The 15,844-nt window shown below is 45.3% G+C and overlaps 1 protein-coding gene across 1 annotated transcript in view; it reads left to right on the top strand.

The window, feature by feature from the left end:
* The window catches only part of si:ch211-186j3.6 (neural-cadherin), a 106,137-nt gene that overhangs the window by 42,495 nt on the left and 47,798 nt on the right, over window positions 1-15,844 (top strand). The window contains exons 7-13 of the mRNA XM_049030283.1: window positions 2,451-2,593; window positions 4,928-5,100; window positions 6,779-6,947; window positions 9,349-9,519; window positions 12,282-12,454; window positions 12,870-13,037; window positions 14,387-14,636. Coding sequence (XP_048886240.1) covers window positions 2,451-2,593; window positions 4,928-5,100; window positions 6,779-6,947; window positions 9,349-9,519; window positions 12,282-12,454; window positions 12,870-13,037; window positions 14,387-14,636 — 1,247 coding nt within the window. The remainder of the gene's footprint in view (window positions 1-2,450; window positions 2,594-4,927; window positions 5,101-6,778; window positions 6,948-9,348; window positions 9,520-12,281; window positions 12,455-12,869; window positions 13,038-14,386; window positions 14,637-15,844) is intronic.

The following is a 15,844-nucleotide window of genomic DNA, read 5'->3' as shown; positions in this document are numbered from 1 at the left end:
TAAAGCACAGAAAGGGGGAAAGCACTTAAATACACTGGCATCTAGGCAAAAGGTGTAACTTAATCAATGGACCAGTGAAGGGAGACACAGGAGCAACGAGAAACAGGTGGACACAATTAACCCTATGAACACACAGAACGAAGAGATTTAACACACGCTAAAGACTAAGAATCTACAGCAAAGACTAAGGGAAACACCATCCGTTTAAATACTAGAAACAAGAACACAGAAGTAATCACAATAAACCTGGAAAATTCTAAAATAAGAAAGCACTAAATAAACGGGACAGAATGAAAAACCAGGTGACATTGTTCTCAAGCCAGCCTTGAACCCACAACACAAGGGAACAGAACCAGTGCCACACATTCAGCCCACTGACCTATGCAGCAGTCTGGAGTCTGTGAAAACACACTAGAGACTAGGCACACTGGGGCTGAAGGGCAGGAAACATGGGAGGAGGACAGGATGGCCAGTGACACCTGCTGGCCAAATGGGAGGGAAGGGGACAGGGAAGGCAGGGTCGGAGGTGACCCTCACAGTTCTGACTTATGACTGGATCATTTTGATACATGGATCCATTCTTCAGACGCTTTTGCATGTCTCGGCCCTGGGGCCCTGACTGGGGAGGGAGAAAAACAGCACCTGAGTTACTTATTGATCTGAGTTATCGAATAAGTTATTTGATTAAATGGAAACTGAGGGTGACTAACTGTAATACAGCAATATTGGGCTAAGCTGTGGCAGTATTAATAAAAACACGAGAGACAGAGAATCACAAGCTAGAATCACAACAGCAGAACCAAATCATGGCATGGCACAGCTCATCAGGGTGATCACAGGTGACATTAGGGAGACAGACCCGCTTGTCTGAGTTATATACAGCACTACATGATCCGTCTTCTACTCAGAAGTTTTTCCTAGGGGGTTACAAGATGACTGAGACAAGAAGGGGCATTGTGTGTGTGGATTATGTTTATATTACATTGTGGTGACCAAATGTTCCCCACAATGTAACAAATCATGTTATTTTGACGTCGTGGGGACCATTTTTCCAGTCCACACAAAGATCTGTGAATGCAACCAAAACACTAAAAATGACAAAAGTCTCGTATCTGGTTATAAATGGTTAAGGTTTGGGCTGGGTAGGGGTTTGGGTCATCATGTTGGGATAAAAATTTTCCCCATAGAAATTAATGGAGAGTAATTACAAATATGTAATTACATATAATTACAAATTTGTATGTGTGTTTGTGTGTGTGTGTGTGTGTGTGTGTGTGCGTGACAAAGGAGGGCATTTAAATGATACCTCAGACCCTGGTGTGTTTGGAAGTACCAGCTGGCAAGTTCCTCCTCGATGGCCTAAGGCTCCTACTCTAACAGGCCATTTAGCCGGTGATGATATGAGTATCGGCCACTCCTGGGGAAATTGGACCAAAGTCATCACAGGTAGTTCTGGGGTTGCCCTAGTGGCCCAGTGGTGCTGACCCAAAGACTGGGCACAGTGCCAGGGATATTAATATTTCAGCAGGACAGCTGTTTAAGCGTGCCTCGCTCTGCAGGTCTGATGGGGCGGGGAGCATTTGCTGAGTTTTCAGTGTGAAGGTGTGAGGCAGCATATTTCTGTACATCCAGGACAGGCAGCCTTGGGCAGTCATCATGTCTGAGGCTGGCATGTTAGTAAATGTAAACACGGAGAAGTGCTCATTTCCAGCAAAGGGAAGGAGCTTAGATAGAATATATGTTATATGTTGTTTAAGTCTGAAGGGAGGTACACAATTGTACTTCAGGTCCCCACAAAGGTCTGTGAATACAAAAAAAAAACAAAAAATGCTAAAAGTCTCATATTTTGTTTGGTTACTTATGGTTAAGGTTAGGGCTGTGTAGGGGTTAAGGTCATCATTAAGTGAATGGAGAGTCCCCACAAAAAGATATAATTACAAACCTGGGTGTGTGTGTGTTTGGTTATGTGTGTGTGTGTGTGTGTGTGTGCATATTGTTCTGTTAATATGAGTGTGTACATTCAGGTCATGTGTACATGTGACCCCCCCCTGCTAGCCAAAGATGCTAGCATGCTTGTTCTCCATGTGGCCCCTTCTCACAGGCTGACACAGGGTCTTTCGTACTTTTTTTGTGCTGCCTGGCACTTGCACTGCATTTCAATTAGCCATCTCCTCCGAAAGCGGTGATGTTGGGCATGCTGTCGGTCTGCTTATGGCTTTTTTGTTTGGCTTCTTCCACGATTGTTGCCCTTGTCTCGCAGGGTCAGAAATATCCAATTCACAGCCTCAAAAAAAACATAAAAAATAGTTTGGAAACATGAAGCGTTGTCATGGGCTGCTTTGTGAGGTCTTATTCTGGCCGAGTTTATCTACTGGTGAAGTTTATTTTGGTTCCTTTAACAATTTCACACAGGCTTGTGCCTGCCTGACCAGGAACTTCTCCGTCCACAGCTACCGGACATTTGTCTCCGAGGACGCCGGCCCAAACACACTTGTCGCCACAGTGCTGGCCAAAGATCCTGATGGAGACGGAATCACCTACAAAATCACATCAGGCAACGACGATGGCAACTTCATCATTGACAGTCAGAAAGGTGATGCCCCCGACACTCCTTTATTCCCTCTCCTACTTCCTCGTTTTATTGAAATAATGAATCTGGCAGATTATCTCCTTCAAGTAAGCCTCCCCGCTCTCTGTATAGCCAGTCAGAAGGAACGTTATAGCAATATGCCAGCTGGGTAAAGTGTTTTTATATCTGGCTGGGCCAAAACATCAGAAGCTGTGCAGCTCTCCATAACCGGAATGTCATCTATATGGCCTCCAAAAATCCCCCACCACCAGGTTGGCCAGTACCTCTACCCACTGTTTACAATGTAAGGGAGGTAATTACCCAGAGTGCTTCTCCAATGGTGGGGTCCTCTCCGTTTTTCATCTGTGACGTGTCACCAGGTAGCCTCAATGCTCCAAGTGCTTGGATTGTAATTTGGCCATAACTCAGTGCAAGCCAGAGTGTCCCCATTTAATGTTCTGTACAAAATTTACGCTAAACGCTTCCACTTGCGGACCCCCTCCGTATTAAAAACATAAATACTTTGTATTTATATAAACAGATAGATCACATTCCGTGAGGGCTAAAATGGACAGTTTGTCTTTTTTACTCAGCTCCTCATCATTAGCGCCACGCTGGCATCTGCTCGTTGGTATCTCCCGCTGGGGAGCGGCAGAGGAGGCGAGGTGGAGAAGACGTTTGTCACCCTGACTCCTGTGCGCCGGTGTCAAGAGCTCTGACTTGTCTCATGAATTTAGCTATTTCCAGGTGCCTCTAGCCAAAGCTATAGTCATCTCCCCTCTCAATAAAAACTCCCTTCCCCTGCATGCACATGTCCTGATGCTTTCTTCCTCAAGGATTTCAATTGTGCACCCTGTCACCACCTTGGCCATCTGTCTGAATGAGTGCACTACCCGGAACCAGGGCGATAGGCCAGACAGAGCCCTCCCGACCTGCCTGATGTGTTTATCCATCCTGTTCGCATGAGAGCAAACAGCCCCAGATAATCACCACTGTAACTGGCTAACCGACTTCTCTGGGTCCTCCTGCCTGCCCTGGAATCCTTCGGGGAGGGGGGGTTGGGTCACTGCTTATTCGGGCCAGGATGAAAGCGCTGATGAGAATCGGCTCAGAGGCAGCCCTAGTGGCACAGAATTGGGCCCAGCAACATCAGACATCACCATGGTTTTGATCGCAAGGGATTCTTTCATTCTTTTCCTTATGGAGCTCAAAGGCATTAGATTTATTTTCTCTGTAGGATGAGGTATGGTAGGGCTTTCAGGGGCAAGTGGAAAGGTAGCCCTTGGAACTGAGAGGGATCTGGGTCAGTTAGACAGTTCTCATAGGGATGGGAGACAGGATGCTACTTGAAGCTTTTGTGCTTGACTGGTAGAGTGATATCAACATCCACATGGTGGGGGAAGGGGAATATGGTCCGGCAGGTTGCTGCCCAAAGAGAAGATTATTAAACAGTGCAAGGAAGGGAATTCTGCTGCCCACACTGAAATGCTGTCTGCACAGGGAGGGTCCTGGTCACAGAGGGTGTGACACCTGTCTGATACGGCAACGAAAGTGCCCTTCCACGGAGTCATTTTTCAATGTATTCATTTTCCCTTCTTTTCTTTTCTTTTCTTTTCTTTTCTTTTCTTTTCTTTTCTTTTCTTTTCTTTTCTTTTCCTTTCTTTTCATCCTACCCAACTTTCCCTCCCTCCCTGTCAGGTTTAATTCAATTTAATACTTTTCAACTTTATCGCTAGCTTGGTTGGACATTCCAGGGATATTTTTAGATTTGTACATGACGTTAGATGTAAAGCATTGAGAATGCATTTGAAGTTTGGATATTTTTTTCCTTTCACTTTTTAAAAATGTAAGTAATACCTTTATTACATTTAGAAAATTTAGGGTTGGCCAGTCCCTGGAACAATTGTGGGTTAAAGGCCTTGGGGGTTAAAGACCTTGGGGATTAAAGACCTTGGGGATTAAAGGCCTTGTGGGTTAAAGACCTTGGGGGTTAAAGACCTTGGGGATTAAAGGCCTTGTGGGTTAAAGGCCTTGCTCAATGGCCCAATGGTGACACCACTTTGCTGACAAGGGGATTTTTAACCAGTAACTCTGATCACAGGCGCAGCATCCTAAGCAGCTGAACCACACACCTCCTCCCATTTGGCCGTCTGGCTCAAAGTGACTGCATGAAGTACACATGTATATCTAATCTAGGCACTGGGCATGTAAAAAATGAAATTTTAAAATCATTTAAAAATTATAATTTTTAAATCAATACTTTACAATCCAAATTGGCTGTCCGTTTACCGCAGTCTGGGTCTCTCACCAAACTTCAGTAAGTGGTGCTTTCAACTGATGGCTGGTTTGCTTTCGCAGGACTGATTCGCCTACGCTCGAGCCCGCCCCCAAGACTGCAGGGTGTGGAGTATGTCCTCAATGTCACGGCGACGGATGACAACGCGTCAGGTGGGCCTCACTCTCTCTTTGGAACTGCCCAGGTCATTGTGGGCATTGACGACGTCAACAACAACAAGCCCATATTTGAGAAGGTACGTCGACTTATCCTCTCCTCCGCTGGATCTTCTCTGGCCCTCTCTGCTCCTCTCTTTTTCCTTCAGTTTTTTTCCTCTCATTCTTCCACCAACCAAAGGATAAGCTCCCAGGTCCTTCATATTCTGATACTTTCAGGTAATCCCATGGTTTTTGGTTTACCTTTCTGCGTAATCACAGAATCATCACAGATTATTTCTTATTCACCATGCTGGTACTGGGGATTTTTACAGCTGCAGGTGTTATCTTTGATCCACCCTGGTGACACGTAACCCTGAGAAGACGGCTGTGCTGCCTTAAGCCTCTTGTCGCAAACTGTCAGCCCCCTTTATCTCTTGCGCTGACAGTCTTGCTGTGGCTGCACCTTGGCCTCTTCCAGTCTGGCTCTCTGAACGAAAATATCTTAAAATTCTCACACCCCTGTGCTCATGTGTGCATACAGGCACACACACACACACACACACACTCCGGCACATACACATGTGAGCACTGCGTCCCTTACCTGTCAATAAAGGAGAATTTGAGGCTTAGGTCACTGATGGACTCTGACTATAACATACTTTACACCCTGCTTTTATTAAAGTGGGCTCATTTTCTTTGTAATCTATAGTGTTAGTTTTGGAGCAGTGTTATCCCCTTACTTTTTTGCTTTTGGTTCCTCTCCTCTGTTGTCATTTGGTATTCTGTCTTCCCCTTCATGCACCATTCTGTATAAATGATGTAGCAATGGATTGCCACACACTCTTATCAAGAGCCTTGGGGCAGCTGAGCCGTGAAAGGCACTATATATAAAAATAAGGCAGTCGCAGTGTCTTCAGTTCCTGTGGAGAGGCTGTGTGCTCACCTAGCATTCACCCTGTGCTTTGGGGTTCTGTTACCACCCCCTGGGTGCCGGGTCAGGATAGGTCTGCCAGTTCAGACTGTAAGCTGTCATTCTCCTCGCCTGGGTCTTCAGGAGTCCCCAGAATGGGACAAGCTGACATAGTAATGCTTCCCAGCTGAAGCCACCAATTCCACTGGAGACCACAGGCAGAATTAACGAGTCTAGGCCTCTTGTCATTAATTAGACACTGAAAGTAGCCATCAAAGCAGACCACTCAATCGATCAGGGATTTGTACTTCCCCTTTTTTGATGACTTCTTTCTGCCCCAAAACTGTTGCTGGTTTTTAATGACAACAGAGGCTGAATTTTGCATGGGGATATTTGTAGGCACTGATATCACAGCATGAACTGTGTGGGAGTTGGGACTTTGGTGACTGTTTTACCTAAATAGATCTGCTATGATGGAGTGAATTCAAAGTTGGCTAAAGTATGCAGCAAATAAGACTTTCGATAAATAAGTTGAGGCATGAGTAACTTTGAAGGCCTCTTTCCATTAGTTTCTCTGAATTTTCTTTCTCTTGGTTTTAACTTTTTCTCTATAACTCTGTCTCTCCCTCTGTCAGTCAGGTCCAAATTCTTATTTAACAAGAATGAAAGTTACAGCAGAGGATTCCTAGAGCACATGAAGTGCATATTTTATATGAAATTTAAACATTAATTACAATCGATATAAGAAACACTCAGGCGAGCTGTAAAACATCAGTCCCGAATGAGTAATGTTAGTCTAACAGAACCAGCCATGCTTTGGATTTAAGTTTATTTTCAGTCTCTCAGCATGTCTCTCTGACCCGTAGTGCCAGCAGTACAGGGAGCAGAGCTCGGTTCTGGAGAACCAGCCTGTGGGCACATTTGTGCTGCAGGTCCACGCAGTTGATGCGGACGAGGGCTCCAACGGGATGGTGAAGTATGGCTTCATGCATAAGGACAGCACCGTGCCCGCCTTCAGCATCCATCCTGACACAGGTACCAGTGGGTGGAGTCTCTTCTTTGGGAATCATTGGCCAAGTTGCTGTTTGAAGGAGTGATCAGTGTGGAGTAGTGGTCAGTGTAAAAGTTTTTGTGGCTATTTCTGTGTAAAAATGTTGTTTTAGGCTTATTCTGCTCCTGGAATCACTGCTCAGGTGCAGTGGCTGGGGCATCTTCTGCTCCTGGAATCATTGCACAGGTGCAGTGGCTGGGGCATCTTCTGCTCCTGGAATCATTGCTCAGGTGCAGTGAGAGGGACTTCTTCTGCTCCCAGAATCATTGTTCAGATGCAGTGGCTGGGGCTTCTTCTGCTCCTGGAATCATTCCTCAGGTGCAGTGGGTGGGGCTTCTTCTGCTCCTGGAATCATTGCACAGGTGCAGTGGCTGGGGCATCTTCTGCTCCTGGAATCATTGCTCAGGTGCAGTGAGTGGGGCTTCTTCTGCTCCCAGAATCATTGTTCAGATGCAGTGGCTGGGGCTTCTTCTGCTCCTGGAATCATTGCACAGGTGCAGTGGCTGGGGCATCTTCTGCTCCTGGAATCATTGCTCAGGTGCAGTGGCTGGGGCTTCTTCTGCTCCCAGAATCATTGTTCAGATGCAGTGGCTGGGGCTTCTTCTGCTCCTGGAATCATTGCACAGGTGCAGTGGCTGGGGCATCTTCTGCTCCTGGAATCATTGCACAGGTGCAGTGGCTGGGGCATCTTCTGCCCCTGGAATCATTGCTTAGGTGCAATGGGTGGGGCATCTTCTGCTCCTGGAATCATTGCTCAGGTGCAGTGGCTGGGGCATCTTCTGCTCCTGGAATCATTGCTCAGGTGCAGTGGCTGGGGTATCTTCTGCTCCTGGAATCATTGCACAGGTGCAGTGGCTGGGGCATCTTCTGCTCCTGGAATTATTGCTTAGGTGCAATGCGTGGGGCTTCTTCTGCTCCTGGAATCATTGCACAGGTGCAGTGGCTGGGGCATCTTCTGCTCCTGGAATCATTGCTCAGGTGCAGTGAGTGGGGCTTCTTCTGCTCCCAGAATCATTGTTCAGATGCAGTGGCTGGGGCTTCTTCTGCTCCTGGAATCATTGCACAGGTGCAGTGGCTGGGGCATCTTCTGCTCCTGGAATCATTGCACAGGTGCAGTGGCTGGGGCATCTTCTGCCCCTGGAATCATTGCTTAGGTGCAATGGGTGGGGCATCTTCTGCTCCTGGAATCATTGCTCAGGTGCAGTGGCTGGGGCATCTTCTGCTCCTGGAATCATTGCACAGGTGCAGTGGCTGGGGCATCTTCTGCTCCTGGAATTATTGCTTAGGTGCAATGGGTGGGGCTTCTTCTGCTCCCGGAATCATTGCTCAGGTGCAGTTGGTGGGGCTTCTTCTGCTCCTGGAATCATTGCACAGGTGCAGTGGCTGGGGCATCTTCTTCTCCCGGAATCATTGCTCAGGTGCAGTTGGTGGGGCTTCTTCTGCACCTGGATTCATTGGTCCGGCTGCTATTTGGGGAAGCGATCAGTGTAGAGCAGTGGTCAGTGTAATGCAGTGCCTAGAGCACCATATTCTCTTTGTCTTCACTGCACTGGTGGTGAAGGTTGTTTGGGGGGGGGGGGGAGTCAACGGCAGTAAAGCTCAGTGTCAGCATGGTGTTGTGTAGGAGCGAGGGATGAAGTGAAGAGCACCAAAGCCTCCTCCCAGCAAACCCTGGAGAGCGCATTTGAAGGAGTTAATCAGGTCCACTGCCACCTCTCTTGGGACCTTATTCTGGGGAGTGTTTCGCATGTCTGAAAGTTCACCCTACTTCTCCACAATCAAAGTGCACAGAGAAAGATCCAGAGAGAGAGAGCAGACCAAGGGGTGGGGGGCTCACCGGTGGGAGGGGGGGGGTATTACTTACATGGTTGCAGAAGCCTGGAATGAGTCACAGCATTTCTTCGCCTAGTCGCACTCGACAGATTCACATATTTTCACACAAGTTTTGAGTTCACCTGAATGAATTGTATTTACTTCAAAATCTGTTGAATGAATAATAGAGAGCATAAATCACTCCTTATGTAATTATTGTACTTGACCTCTGATTAACAGTTATGCCAGTTAACAGTTATGTGATCCTTGTGTGGTGCAGATCAACCACCATTCCCCTGTTTATACCTTTATGAATTTTTTTCTCCAGATATATTTTTCTCGTTCTTTTTTTTCTTTCTCATTTCTTAGTATATATAAAAAAAAATGTTTTTTTGTCCTTGGAAGCTGTGGCAGTGCTCTTATTATAAAGCAGCTAATTTTGTCCATGTTTAATAATTCAGGAGTGAATATTATGTTTAATTATGGGATAAACAGCCTCTGAAGTAGCCTTTGGTTGATTTTCTGGTTTATCTCTTTTTGGCTGCTGAGTTTCGTTACCTCTCGCCCGCTCAGGCATTATCGTCACCACGCGGAAGTTTGACCGCGAGCGGCAGAGGGAATATGTAGTCACAGTGACGGCCACGGACCAGGCAGCCGAGCCCCTCATTGGGATCTGCCAGCTCAACATCTTCATCTTGGACGAGAACGACAACAGTCCCAAATTCGAGAACCTGCGTTACGAGTGTGAGTGCCAGCCTTCGGCAGGTGACCGTGGATCTCTGTCTCTGCAGCCCCTGAGCTTGTCACTCCTCATAGACAGAGATGTGTGGAATTTCCATATTTTCAATTCAGTGCGGGTTCATACAGGCACACTGTAATGTCTAGTTATTCGGCTTCACTTGGTTAGAAAAGTCTAAACAAGGCAGTGCAAAACGACACAAAACAGTGCAAAACAATATAAGACAGTGCAAAACAAAACAGTGTAAAAACAACACAAGACAGTGCAAAATAATACAAATAGTACAGATGGCATGGGGAAAGAAGCTGTTCTTCAATCTGGTAGTCAGTCTGATGCTGTGAAACCTTGTTACTGTTTGTGGCTGGGGTGGCTGGGGTCCGGAGTTATAGACTGAACCTTGTTACAGCAGCAGTTACAGTACAACTGGTCAATGGAGGGTAGTTCAGTCTCTGTGATCTTCTGAGCAGACTTCACAGCCCTCTGTATATTGCCTTCCTGTCAAAACCTGTGGCTCCACCACATTAGGTCTGGGTATTATTCAATGCCTGACTCATCGAGTTTCTAATTCCATCTGAGTGCCAAGTACTTTCGACATCAATGGTTGACTGTACATGTCATTTGTTGAATCTGTGTCTCTGTCGTTTCCTGTGACATTTGTAATGTTGCCGAAATTTACAGTGTCAGTGTCAATGAAACAAGATGTGATTGGCAGATGTGTCCTCGGCTGGGAATGTTTTCAGGTCTTCCTTCTTGGGGTGGGAGTAAGGTGACTGGGGTTGTTGGTATCGATTCACTACATTTCTCCATCACTCATGTCTGACAGAATAAAACAACGTCCTGTTAGGCCTGTCGCGATAAATGATAAATCAATTAATTGCACGATAATTAAAATGAGGTCGATAATTTTTCCGACCTTGATAATTTTCATTTGCATGCTTGTTTGTTTTCCTCGTGTCTCTCTCTAGCAAATGGGAATATCGGCTCTTTTTTAGCAAACCGGCTCATTTGGCTCAGCTCACCAAGAAGAGCCGGCTCTTTTGGCTCCTAAACGGCTCCTTTTAAAAAACCCGTCCCTCTCTTCATTTAACCTGACGCTGATTAGCATGACCTGATTTGAGCTTATTAAAAATAAGACGCTGTCTCTTGAACGGGTTTTTTCAGAAGACAACGTGTCCCGGCCACTGTCGTCCTTAATATTTAGGCAGCTCAAAAACCTGGACACCCGCGAACTATACATCACTAGTAATGAGGCGTGAACTCTCGTGTCAGTGGTCTCTTTACACGTCAGCTTGTGTGTTCATGGAAATACGGCTCGCTCATTTCCGGTCTGTGAAAAATGGCATTGGTTTATACATGCTGTTTACAGGACTTTCCCAAACATGTGATCGACAAAGTACATCGCTTTTGTAAATCCTTCTCCAAAGTACCAACAAGTAAATCAGAGAAGGGCTTTAAGATGTTTGCCTTGTCTTACATCCACGGATACGAAGGGGAGTCTTATTCGTTCAACTTTGTGGCTGGCGTTAGACTGAGACACGAAGAAGAAAAAATTGGTTATGATGATCATCTGATTATATTTATCAATTTCGCCCAGGCAGACATGTTCACTATAAGCGGTAAAGTAAAATGTGACAATAAATTATATGAATATGATTATATGCAATAAATTATATGTCTTGCTTGGAATTTGCCAGACTAAAGTAGCTACGGATTTGCATACGGCCTGTTGAGGCACCTGCATTTATTCATATGGAGTGTTTTGATGTTAGTTCGCACTTTTTGTTTACAAAGGTCCTAACTGGCAGTTTTGCCTGTTTTCCCTGTCTGAGCCTAATGTTTAATATTTTAAGGTCGATTTTGTTTACAGAGACTTGATAATAAATTTTATTTATTGTTTTTGGTTGTGTTTGGTTTTTATTCAACTGCATTTTATGTAAACATAGACTGAGAGTCCATTTTATTTATTGTTTTTGGTTGTTTTGTTTATTTATTTTGCATATTAAAAATGTCTTCCAGTCCCAGTGTTAAATGTTTTTTAGAAATTAAAGTTCATTGATCGTTGAAAGGGTGCACTTGCATTAATATGCCATTATTATTACATCAGTTGAAAATGGTCTCACATTGGCAATATTATTTTTTATCGCAATAATTCCTGGGACAATTAGGTCCAGCAGAATTTGTTATCGTGACAGGCCTATGTCCTGTTCCTTCCCACCCCCAGTAACACTGTCCTTCCTGAATCGTGTCACTCGTTTCTTTCCCCAAGCACAGACCCAAATTTGATTTTGATATTATTAAGGTGCTTCTTGGAGGTGGCACGGTGATGCAGTAGCTCGCCCAGTTGCCTCACACCATTAGAGACCAGGGTTCGTGTCTTGGTTCTATGTGGGGAATTTGCATGTTGTCTCTGCATAGGACAAGTGGGTATGGTGGAAAGAATTTATTTCTAGACTTTACTCTTTTTATTTTCATTCATCCTGTTTTGTGTCAAACACCACGGGCAATAAATAGGTCTTCCTGTGTTCAATCTCATGCCATATGTTTCAGCATCTCCACCTGACCATTCTTATTGTGACTTTGCACTTTGAATATCATTTACTTCCCAAGTGCCATGATTCAGTACTGCTGTCCAGCATTAACAGTGCATATCTTGTTTTGACATCTAGTATGGAATTCCAATGTAATCCCAATGGAATCGCACACTGTAATGCTTGCTACTAATTAGCTTTCTGAAAAATTGCCTTTAATACCTGGTGTTGGTGTGCAGACTTCCTGCGGGAGGATACAATGATCGGCACCAGTTTCCTACGTGTAGCAGCGCATGACGATGACCAAGGCACCAATGCCGCTATCACATACTCGATGTCCAAGGAGCAACCGGAGTACCTGCGAGTGAACCCTATCACGGGCTGGGTCTACGTCAACCAGCCCATCTCACAGGTGAGCCTTAGTCCAGTCTGTGGTTGTTGGGTCTAAATTGTTGCATTTCTGAGTCTAGGTCATGACCCTATACACACCTATCCTGGGCTAGCACCTATCCATATGTGCTGGGTGTGTATCTAATTTTGCATCACAGGAACGTCTTTCTGTCAAAGACTAAAGATGCTTTTCCTTAAGTTTATAGTCCTTGAGATCAGTGTAGGGAGAATACAGCTGTAAGGTTCTTTATTATACTGCCTTATTACCATGACTACAGACTTTCTGCAGTTTAGGGCCATTGTATTCAGAGTTTTGGCCCTTATGAAGATGTTATAAAGCTCTGACTCACCCTGAAGCGTTTGTTTTGTGAGTTCAGCTTTGCTCCACCTACTCAGTAAGTCTCTCCTTGGCTGCTTCCCCCCGATAATGAATACAGAGGTCCTACATCACCCGGGAGATAATGGCCACGGATGGGGGCAACCGCAGCAGTGCCGTGGAGCTGGCCGTCACCATCACCAACGTGAAGAACCAGCCGCCACAGTGGGAGAGGGACAGCTACGAGGTGGTCATCCCAGAGAACACAATGAGGGACACCCCCATTGTGGTGCGTATATGCCCTGCCAGTAAAACAACACGCCGTTGTGCTCCTGACCTGTTGAAAAGAGAAAAGTTACCTTGAAGTGAGAAACATAAAGTGAGAGTGATATGAAAGACTCACCAAAGCCAGAGGGGCCTCAAACAAGTTTCACTACTGCAATTTACTACCTCTTTCCATAACTGATGCAAGCAAATCATGTTATCTGGAGATTTCTTTTTTGAGGTAAAGCTACAGCGTTTTCTGTTTTCAGCTGCAGAAGCTGAGGGATTCAGTCTTGGTTCTTATCTTAAATAGCCAGCGATGTCACAACTGGTCTTTCAGAATTTACAGAGTTACTTTATTGTAACTTAATGGCAAATATCACTGCTACTTTTACAGCTAATACTGTTTTTGTAAGTTTTTTTCTACTCATGGTTTTGCTGTGGCACCCCCAGTGAGTATAAGGCCCACTGATCAGGCCTGGGCCCCCATAATGCACAACTCTTCGCACCTGGACCCTTACTTGGGCTCTGGCCAAATTGTTGCCAAAGATGGTAGGACTGATACAAGTCTTATCCACAATTCCATTTTCATATTGTTAGCGTGACCCCATAAGTTGAGGACTTACCTTACTTACCTTATGAAACTGGCAGTAGCCTTGGCTGCCATTATTGTCCTGAGGCCTTCACCATAGCGACGACACCCTCCCCCCACCATGCCTTGTCTCCGCCTGACTTCTGATTATACAGTCATTTCGAATTAAGCCATTTCTTCTTGCATCATGTGACTGGCAAGGGAGTCTGGATTATTCATAATCACTTGGGTGTTTTTTTTCACAGATGCATTGAAAATTAATTTGCAGAATTTTCTCTGGATCTTTTAATAAGACATTAACAGCTTTTTAAAAATGCAGATGAATATTTCACGGCGGAGAAAATTAATGAGGCTCCACTGGGCTCTGGCTGATAGAACGTGAAAATGTTGTTTGTGCTGTGATTGGAAGATGGAATGCGGCAGGGTCTGTACTTGTGAGGAATATAATGGTCTGATTGTCTCAGTCGGTAATCCCATGCACTGCGACCTGTGGAAGAACACAAACCCTTGGTGGTGACTTTGGGGGCACCATTGTTTATCATTTCCATCAACCCCAAGCCTGCCTTATCCTCCTAAAATGTTTGCATAATTGTAATTACCTTGAAGTTCTATTCATTTTCCAGATTTTCTCTCATTTTATTCCTTTCGGATAATCACTTGTACTTTTTGTGATTTGTTTTGCAGAAATCGGCTAAAATAAATCTAATCTGCTGATTGACTTGCTGATTTTCTAGTATATGGGATGCTGTAGAATAAGCCTGCTGTTCCCCATATGATAACAGAACATCAAGGCCACGTCCCCACTGGGCGACCCCCGGGTGACTTACAACCTGGAGGACGGCATGGTCCCGGAGACCAACATGCCAGTGCGCTTCTACCTGACGCCCAACCGTGATGACGGCTCTGCTTCCATCCTGGTGGCTGAACCCCTAGACTATGAGACCACACGGCACTTTACGCTCAGGGTCCGCGCCCAGAACGTGGCTGCCGTTCCCCTGGCAGCCTTTACCACTGTCTCCGTCAACATCACGGGTGCGTGACCCCTACCCTCTGCCACCCTTGCTATCCATCCGAACAGCTTCCCAAAGCCTAACTCTGTTTGGCACCCTCCTGTTCCATTCAGTTAGTGCTGTGGATAGATCGCATTTTTCCAGAGTTCAGATTAGTAAAATTATAAATCTATTGTGGAGCATAGATCCATAGTGTATAGAGTGTCCATGATCATTCAGAATCTCTTTGAAAGTCTCTTTGAAAATGGATTGTATTATGGATTGTATATAGGCTGACATGGATCTAGACATACATTGCAGAAATCACCCCAATAGATGGTGTGTTTAGGTTTCCTCCCTGAAACAATGCATCCAAAGACAAGGCCAAATGCAGAACCAGTCCAGAATGTTGCTTTATCTAAACAGGGCATGGATTTGTCACCAAGGCTGGGATAAAGAGTGGGATGGTGTCACAGGCGTACTCTTTGTGGCAAAATCAGAGGTCTATGTGCTGACATGTCGCTTCTGCTGATGTCTGTGTGAAGAGATGTATGCTGTATGAAGCAGGACCCGCTTCCTGTGAAACTATTCCCTTTCTTCCTGCAACACATGTCATCACACAGTCGCTCGATTTAGCCACCAAGAGTGCCTAAAGACAGACAGGGTCTAAATGTAGCTGTATGCAGTGTGAATCTAGTACATCCCACCCCTCCCCCCCTCCCGTGGCCTGAAGTGCGATCAGCCAGTGGCGAGGTCCACTCCGAGGTTTCTGTATTTATTCGACTTGTAATGTTGTTGTTGAAATACTCAGCATTTATTGAACACCCTCAAGGAAGGGAGGGAGCCAAACAGCATCACAGACATCTAACTCTATTCTCTCCTCAGAAAGAAAGATGTTGGATAAAAAAGGCTTTTGAATTGCATACAGCTGAAGTCGAAGGTTTGGAATGTGCAATATGACTTTAATTTTCGACACTTTTTGAGCAAGGCATCCCGCTGCGATCCACCACTGCTAACAAAGAAGACAGTGCTTTTTTTGTCAGGGAAGAAAATTGGTGAAATTGCTGTTTGTGATTCGGCGCTGAGTAGCTGACACATTCATCCTCGAAAGCAGGGTGTGAATGTTTATGCTGTAGTCGTTTGTTTGGCATGTGACAGCACTTGTGATTGGTGGACTTCACTGACTGTGTTAGAACAATTCGCCATCCCAGTTTGTTTCATGGGCTGGGAAAATATTAATACAGAAATCAA

This window comes from Brienomyrus brachyistius, chromosome 11 (assembly GCF_023856365.1).
Source record: "Brienomyrus brachyistius isolate T26 chromosome 11, BBRACH_0.4, whole genome shotgun sequence".
In the NCBI taxonomy this organism is placed as follows: domain Eukaryota; kingdom Metazoa; phylum Chordata; class Actinopteri; order Osteoglossiformes; family Mormyridae; genus Brienomyrus; species Brienomyrus brachyistius.
Note: the sequence above shows the minus strand (reverse complement) of the source record. Positions and strands in the feature narration are given on the sequence as shown.